Source organism: Xiphophorus couchianus, chromosome 11 (genome assembly GCF_001444195.1).
Source record: "Xiphophorus couchianus chromosome 11, X_couchianus-1.0, whole genome shotgun sequence".
NCBI classification, from domain to species: domain Eukaryota; kingdom Metazoa; phylum Chordata; class Actinopteri; order Cyprinodontiformes; family Poeciliidae; genus Xiphophorus; species Xiphophorus couchianus.
Window position 1 is genome coordinate 11121976 of NC_040238.1, and position 9164 is coordinate 11131139.

General features: G+C 36.3%; 1 protein-coding gene across 2 annotated transcripts in view; it reads left to right on the plus strand.

Moving 5' to 3' along the window:
* The window catches only part of tmem132e (transmembrane protein 132E), a 432688-nt gene that overhangs the window by 372778 nt on the left and 50746 nt on the right, over positions 1 to 9164 (plus strand). For both annotated transcript variants that reach the window (XM_028031671.1, XM_028031670.1), the window contains exon 5: positions 8200 to 8343. In XM_028031671.1, the coding sequence (XP_027887472.1) occupies positions 8200 to 8343 (144 nt within the window). The remainder of the gene's footprint in view (positions 1 to 8199; positions 8344 to 9164) is intronic.

Sequence of the window (9164 nt, forward strand, 5' to 3'; positions counted from 1 at the left end):
AATGTTTCTACATCAAAGTGTTTATGAAAATGCGGGTCCAAAGCAGCCATATAAATTTTCTTTTCATAATTTTTTTCATTAACTAAATTGAAAACAATTTAAACACAAATTACCAGTGTTATACAGTGTTAAACATAAAGGTTTAAAACTGTGTAACACATTAATTGCATATTAATTACACATTATTATTTATGTATAATTGCATATTAGAAATCCATCCATCCATCCATCCATTTTCTGTTCACCCTTGTCCCTAATGGGGTCGGGAGGGTTGCTGGTGCCCATCTCCAGCTACGTTCCGGGCGAGAGGCGGGGTACACCCTGGACAGGTCGCCAGTCTGTCGCAGGGCAACACAGAGACATACAGGACAAACAACCATGCACACACACACTCACACCTAGGGAGAATTTAGAGAAACCAATTGACCTGACAGTCATGTTTTTGGACTGTGGGAGGAAGCCGGAGTACCCGGAGAGAACCCACGCATGCACAGGGAGAACATGCAAACTCCATGCAGAAAGACCCCGGCCGGGAATCGAACCCAGGACCTTCTTGCTGCAAGGCAACAGTGCTACCAACTGCGCCACTGTGCAGCATGTATGTATGAGAAATCATTATGCAATTAATATCTAAAACGTTTATACAGTTTTAGATATTAATTGCATATTTAATCAATATTTTAATATTAATATTAATTTAATAAAATAATATTAATGGCCTATTTAATCAAATTTATCATACAGAATCTCTACCACTTCAGTTGCTCCTTAATCCAGCCATATTGTTAAAATATATTTCTCTAAACTTGATATTGGAAAGTAAGAAAGTCTAAATTTCAGACTGAAAATTGACTCATTAAGACTTTCATTTACTTTTGCCAGCAAACTATTGAGAAAAGCTTTTGAAAATTTTGGGAATTCCATTAAATCATAAGGAAAATGTATGCAAACTCCTGGATTTGAAGAAGCTAAAAAAAATCATTATTGTTTCTAGTTCTCAGGGAGGTTGTCTTTTTACAGTGCATGAAGACTTCAGGCTTAACTGTATTTCATTTAATTAAATCGAAACAGGGAAATAAAATAAACAACAAAATGTGAAAGGCTTTGGTTGTTCTGCAGTTTTCCGAGGGTGAAATGATGAAACATAATAGTAATCAACACCTACGCTGATGACATGATGATAATTATGAGCCAACAAGTCCAAGTGTCCCCTGTATTTTCCTGGCTCCAGGTAGTAATTACTGAAGGCAGTAAACAGATTAAGAAAACAAAAGGACATTAATCAAGCCAGAGACGTCGGGAGCGTCAGTCTCCCCTCTGCCTTTTGCCCTAATCATCACGGATTTAAATTATTGTTTTTGGCTGTAATGACATTTTACTGCACTTGATAAATTATTGTGAGGATTAGACGCTTGTGTACAGTCGGGTTTCCTCCAGAGCACTTAGGTTTGGACAAAGATCATCTCTGTAGACTGAGACTTCTCAGCAGGAGTGTTGAATTGATATGCAGCAACATAAATAATGCTAACAGTTTATTTGTGCGTAGCTGCAGTTCTTAAGGCCTAGTGCTGGGCTTGTCAGCGAGATAACTCCCAGTTGCCTGGTATTTGTTTGCATAATGAGATCTGCTCTGCATATGAAGCTCCATTAAATATACTTGAGCTCCAGTTATGATGTTGTGGATGGCCCATCTGCTGTAACATAAGGCTCACTTAAAGTCTCTTGTCCTCCCTTGACACTCGGGATTTGCATGCATATTGTGCCCAGATGTGTTGAGCAGCGCTGCAGAATGAGAAGAGATGGGTGCTTCTACCACTTTGTCTTGTAAAACAACTTCAGCTCCTGTCAGACTCTTGTTTTTGTTTCATAATTAGAAATGTTAGCACAGTTTTCAGTTCATGAGTTCAGCTCACACTTTCGAGAACCTCACACAGTTCTTTAAGTCTCATCATTTAACGTCAGCATTGCGGGTGAAAGATTTGCGCCAAATATCTGCTGGAAATAAGATAAAATATTACAATCTTGCAATTTGAAGAAAGTTATTTGAATTTCTTACATAATGTGTGATAGTTTCCACACTGAGGCAATTTACCCACGTTTTGGTGGGTAATTTGATGAAATCTGTATTGAATTTCCAAAAAAATAAATCTCAACATAAAAAAATATCATTTCTCTCCCATTTACTCAGTTCATTACAGCCCCTAACCTAAAGTCCAGTTAAAGTAAAAATCAAACCAAACATCTCTTTTGCCTTTTTAAGCACCGTTTTATATGTATGGCTAAGTCCTGTTGGTTTCCATCGTGGCTTAATCTTCAGATGCAGCATCTTTTGTTGAATATCTTGAAAAAGCAGCTTTAGCTGAGAAGAATTGTCGACGTCCCGATGAGAAGCAACTGGTTTGCCAGTTTCCAGTGATGTGCAAACATCTTGAGACCTCGTTCACGTTTTGCTGTTTATAGCAATCAGCAAGACTTTCATGTAATCTTTTAAAAGGTCCTTTCTGAAGTTTTCATTTGAACTTTGGCTTCTTTGCGTTTTTGAACTTTTATAGTTTTGATCTTTTTATATCAGACATTTTTGTTCTGGTATAATAATTAGCTGTCCCCACATCAGTTCATTCAGGCTTTGACAACCAATAATTAAAAGTAATTTTCCAACATATAGTCATATTTTACTGCAAGGACAGGTGTTTTTATGGCTACGAAAACAATATCAGGAGGTGGATGGATACAGGGTTACCTGATTGTTTTCAGAGAATCTTTGCTCTTTTAGGCCCTTTAAGTTTGATGTGTGAATCATTTTTGCAAATAAAAATCCAAGTAGCAGGATGTGAAACGGCTCATACAGCTGCAAGTGTTATTGGGTTTTGTTTCTAAAGACTAAAATCTCCTCCTGATGAATCTTCTTCAGAAAAACAAAACATTTCATGATTCTGAAGTTTGACCTTTTTCTTATTTTTTGGGGCTTTCATCAAACGCACACATGTGATAACGACACAAAAATCTTTTATTCAAACTGAATTTTAGAGGATGAGTAATTATTCTGTATTACACTCACTAGCTGTGGTACCATTAACCATATAAATGTGTAATTTATAAGCAAGTTTGTAATTTGTAAGTTTTTTTATTAATAAAAACATTGGCGCTAGGATGAGGTGGCTTTTTTTGGCCGTAAATTGGTTTATTTTTGTAAAACTGCAGTAGAAACACTTTTTCACATTACATAACATCTCGTCATGAACAACTTGTAATGCTGAAAAACAAAAACCATGTTTTTTAATGACTTATCACATGAACAAACGTATTCATGTGATTTTTATTGCGTTTCTTATTTAATAGAAATACTGCAATTGTAAAATTTTAATTTTTTTTTTTTTTACACTGGTGGAATGTTGTCAGTTTTGCGCATATTGTAATGGAAACACAACTATTGTTACAATTCATTCATTATATTTTATTTTCTCATTTTAATCTTGCTTAAAATCAGTCTTCTTGCTCCTTATTTAAGAGAAACGTTTTGAAAACTACCCTAAGCATTTCTGCTTTTGCGCCTGAATGGCTAGCAACAGTCCTAGATATCGTCATCGCAATATTTCTAAAACGGCTCACTACAGTAATCCTGTCATAAGACAAAAATGCAAAAAAATTGTTTGTCTCAAGAAGTTGGATTCACTTTCAGGACAGAAACATTGATTAAAACATGCTCCTTCTAGGCAAAATCTGAAATAAAGTGAGGATTTTACTCTGTTACACAAAATATGATCAAAGATGTGACTTTGTTAGTTTCCAGGTGTTACTTTTGAACAACTTACAGAGAAAGATCTCCAACATGTTTCTGCTTTTATTTAGCTTTTCACAAGAGCCAAGTCTGGTGTACTGATGTGAGAGTGTAAAGTGTTGATTTCCTTTTTTTCCATGATCAGTCGACAGTTTCATCTGAACAACATTTTTTTTAAAATATATGGACCATAACAAAATATTCAGCGTTGCCCGAAACCGTCATAAGTGTGTCAGTTTTTAATGGGAGATAAAGGCGGTTTTATACATGAATAAAAAGGAGAATAAAATGATTTTATCTTTTTATGATGAAAAAAGATGAAATCTTAATTCATCATAAAAAAGAATGGTGGAATTTCATGCTACCATTCAGCAGGTTTTCTCTGGGTTTTCATCAAGTTTTAGGCTTTTCATTTTTCTGTTATGTCATTGAAAAGTATTTGGTGACAAAGAAAAAACAAAAAAGAATGAAAAGTTAGAAATTTCTTTTCTTGTTTTGAAGCAGATTGGAAAATGAACCCGGCCCTTTAAAGAGAAACGTTGTCTGTGTTGGTGTGAGACCATCCATCATATATATCATAAGTGACTATCTGAGAAAACATTTTAACAAAAGTGAAATTCTTTCCAGCCTTTTGAAAAGCAAAGTTTTCTCTGCCCAGGTTAAAACTTACAACCTTTACAAATAACTTTGTTTCTGAGATCTTTTTCGGTTTTGTTGGGTTACAGTGGCTTACTGCTTATGAATTCACCCAACTGGCGTCTAAAGAGGCTGAACTCTGTGTGTATCATTGTTCTCCTTATGTTCCTGCTAAATATTGGTCCTTGTAAGTCTGCAGAGTTTTCTACTGCTTGGTTTTCACAACCCTCAGCTTTGGATGTTCCCTACTTTATTTTTTAAACATGAAAATACCGCAGCCAGGTTTGTGTTTGGAGCATCGTCACTGCATGGTTAAATCGGCTGCTATCAGCACAAAACACCTGACTTGGTTTTTTGCTTTGAAGAGGGGAAAAAAAATCCAAAGAAGGAGGCTGGTGAATGGTGCATCACATGGGGTAGTGGCAATGCTTAACGTTAAGACATCTACCCAATGTTTAGAATTTTTTAATTTATTTTTTATTCATTGTTTCTCAGGCTGGAGAAGGCAAAGCCATAAATTATATGCTAATATATGTCAGCCTTCATTCATAGACACACACAAACACGTCAGTGAAATGTACAGTTGAAGATTTAATGTCTGACTAAAATATTTTGCCTCAGTACCCATCAAACAAAGAGCCAGAGGCCAGATGGAGCTGCTCGGTAATGGATTTCATTAAATACGGGGGCAATAACTGCAAGTAAATGACTCTTATCTCTGGGCAGAGTTTAGACAAAACAGAAAGTTTTCGCAGAGAAACTGACTCCATTCTGCACAATATCTTCCAACAGGACAGAGGTTTGAAACTAATCTTCTGTAAAGGCTTGAAAACACATTAATGTATAAATGGTGTAAAATACTTTAAATGTTTTCAGGTTTAGTCTAGAGTAAATAATTGAAGAAAGGTACAAATTTGGCCTTTCAGCAATGACATTTGATGTACACTGACACTTTTTCTGTCATTTCTTAAGAAGAAAATCATTTTTTTGTCTTAAAATATTTTTGGTGTAATTTTTTGCTGGGAAGGGATAAAATGCCACCAGCAGGAACAAATGTGGCCCCTGAGGTACAAAGCTAGGAAACCCCAGCTCTGTATAGTTAAAGACACTGAAGCAGCCAAGCTTAAATTAGTTAAGAACAGTATGTACCAAATCAACAAAGCCCGTTTTTGTACCTGCCAGGAATCTGGCTGCCTTTTGCAGACATGGTAATTACTGAAATGATAACTCTGTGCAGTGATGACTGTTTTTTTCAGGTAAGCATAATTAGAGTTCCCATAGCAGCGTACATTTATGTGCAAAGTGTGCCGTGTGGTGAATTGGCTCCAGATGCCAAAACGGCGAGTGGAGCTTAGGAGGATGATCTCTTTCAATTAGGATTTTACCCCAGAGTCCAGTCTGTTACCCACACAGGATCTGTGGAAATTAGACAAATTAAAAAAAAAAGAAAGTCAAAAAAGACAAAATCCTTTAATCCAGAAAGAAACTAAAAGATTCAGCTAAAGCTTAAAATTCAGCATAAAGCCCCCTTCTTTAACTCTACTATGTGTTGGACACTTTTCTTAATATAAGAAAGAAGAACCTGCTGACTAATGTTGGACAGTGATCCAGGAAATGCTGAATCAGTAGTTGCTATGGTGACCCAAGGTAACTAAAAGTCACTTCAACAGTGACCTTTAGTGACTAACGCTTAAAACTAAAATGTTTTTGCATTAAATATCATTTTTTTATACATGGTACTCATGTGATGTCACACTTCCGTGAACTTTGTAACCGAAAGCAATCTTGGCAGGCAGATACAATGACAACAATAAACAAACCACAAGCTAAGAACTAGCTTTAGCCTCACTTCCAGCTTATAAATAGTATAAGTACATTACATTGTAATCAAGCAATCAAATATTAACATTTTTGAGTATTTTACCCACCTCTCTGTTATGCTATGATAAATATCAATGATATTTACTATGGTACTTACTGCCGAACTAGCAAAATTAGTTTAGCTAGCTTTCATCTGCAAGGTAAGAAGGACATCTGCTGTACCTGTACGTTTCTTCATGAACTTACTCTGCCAGTAAATGGAGCAGTTGGAATTGTAATTAAAATGCTATATATATATATATATATATATATATATATATACATATAGAGCAGCTGGAGTAGTTTCAACTGGACATTTTTGGCCCATGTTTCAAAACGTTTGGACACCCCTGCTGTAATGTCTACAGACACACCATTTCGTATATGTAGTTATGTTTTGCAAACTATAGATTGAAAGTTTACTCCCAGCTTGTAAATCCAACTTTTTACAAATGAATTTGCTCATTTTTAGTTTTAAGAAGTGCAAATAAATGCAAATTTATGCTGTTAGACAGAGGTTGCAGCAATCCCAGAGTTGGGTGAGGTCGGCACAGTCAACTATCAAGTGGGGGTCAAACAGAAAACCAACAAAAACATCACAAGTGTTGTGTAATGTTTGTTTTGTGTGTTAAATTATAATAAGTGCAGAGCTTGCGTAATTCTCCTCTGACTGCTAAACACTTCTTTGCCTTGCAGTTTAGATTAAGCCCACGAGGGGAGAGATGCTACTGTATGCTCTGCAGACTCATTAAAACTGTAAAATGAGAGCTGCGCTGAAATTTAAATGTACTATTTTTAGTTTTAGGAGACTTTCATGAATTGAGACTGTCTCCTGGGTTTCTCCTTTGCCAAGAATGAGAAAACATATCCCCCCAAAACTCATAAATAAGTAATGTGCATATATGTTTAAGTAAATCGGTGAGGATTTAACAAAAGAGGATAATATTCCATTTGTAGCAGTATTTATTCAGGGTTGTCAGTCAACAGAAGGAAAACATTTATTTAAAATAAATATACCAAAGGTGATTAAAAAAAAAAAGTGTCATTCTTCCTACAAAGATCATTAATTGACCGACAGATGTCTGGATGTTTATCTGATCTCAATTTATTTAGTATAAAAAATGTCTGCAGATGCTCAGAGTTTTTAATAGTTTGGGTCAAATTGTGAGTTTAAATAACTGCAACAACCTCTAATTCTCCATTTTACAGACACTTCATGAGAATTTACTCTCAGTCTAGCTAGCTGAGATTGTGTATTGGATGAATTTTTTAAAACTCCATTCTGCTCTTCTTTGCTCTTGAATGAAACTATTCTACTTATGGTTCCTCTTAGAAAATGGCTGCTGTTGTTTTATTCGGTTTACCCAAAAAATCAGTTTATGAAGAACGAAAACCTTTACTGAATGGGCAGAACAAAATATACCATATGAAGGAAAAGGAAGCATTACTGAAACGCCTCATAAAGCATTTTCATTCGTGTTACGACAATACGAAGCATCTTAAAGTGCTATAACTCCAATCATATAAAGGTTAGATGCATCACACCCTGCGGTGCACTACTATAAATGTCTATCCTAAATTTTAGACCCAATATGGAACCAAAACGACTTTTCTGTATGATTAAAGTAAAGGGTAATACTTTCCTGTTCTTTCAAATCTCATTTTCTGTTATTTCCACTCACTCATTGGGCGAAAAGTGCCCTTGAATTGAAAATGTCAGTTGATGAAATCCAAGGAAAGATATTTAAGTGCACCGAAATGAGCTGCGGTCTGGCTCTGAGAGCGTCACCTGGACGGCACAGGGGCCGCGATGGTAATGATTTTTAAATGTGGACTTCGCCTACGCTGATGAATTATGGAGGAAAATCGCTCCCTGCCTCTCACTGTGGCATGAACGCCTGTTTTTTCCCCTTCCCTCCCCACAGGACACAGAGATAATCAACACGGCCATTCTGACCGGACGCACCGTGGCCATTCCCGTCAAAATGGTCTCCATAGAGATGAACGGAGCCGTTGCCGACGTCTCAGCCTTTGTGCAGTGCAAGTCGTCTAATGAAGACATCGTAAAGGTACGGTAAACCACATTTCCTCCATGCCTGTGTCTGTGAGATGTGATTCGGGGCAAATGTAATCCCTTTAGCCCTCCACAGAACCACAGTCACATCATCAGGAAAGCATAAAAAATACATTTCCAGCTGCCCCACATGTGTTTTTGATTTGATTCCTGCCTTGGATGCGATCAGGGGAGGTAGATATGATTCTACATATAAATCGATAACGAAACAAATTAACAGTAAAAGCTCCATGAGATGCTTTTAGAAGTGCCAAACCTGCAGAAACAGTTCCCACCAAGTTTCTAGTTGTTTCTACGGCAGTGGGAAAACAGTAAAGCTTCCAGAATTATATACTTCAATTAAATTGATTCAATTTAGAACTCGACAACTTGTAGGCCACATCTACAACAGCGCGTTATGGCCATTGGAGATAGAAAAAGAATGGAGTGCATTTCTGCCAAAATGCCAAAAGATTCAAAAGTTGACAATTTGCAGGAAAGAATTTGGACGTTTTGAGATTAACCTCAGAAAATGTCGACAAACACTTGGAAATTTCTGAATTTGAAAAGTTGAGAAATGCCCATGTTTTTCCTAGAACATTTCTGAGATCTCAAAATTTCTGAGTTGCTTCTAGCAAATTAATGACTTTCTAAAACTCAGAAATGTCCATGTTGTTTTCTAGAAATTTTCTGAGCTTAATCTCAGAATTTCTGAGTTTCTTAGCAGAAATGTACTCTTCTTTTTTTTCTACCTACAACAGTCCTAGTACACAAGACAGTGCAATTGTTTTTACACTCCAGTCAACTACAGCTGTAGTTGATAACTTTATAGGGAAC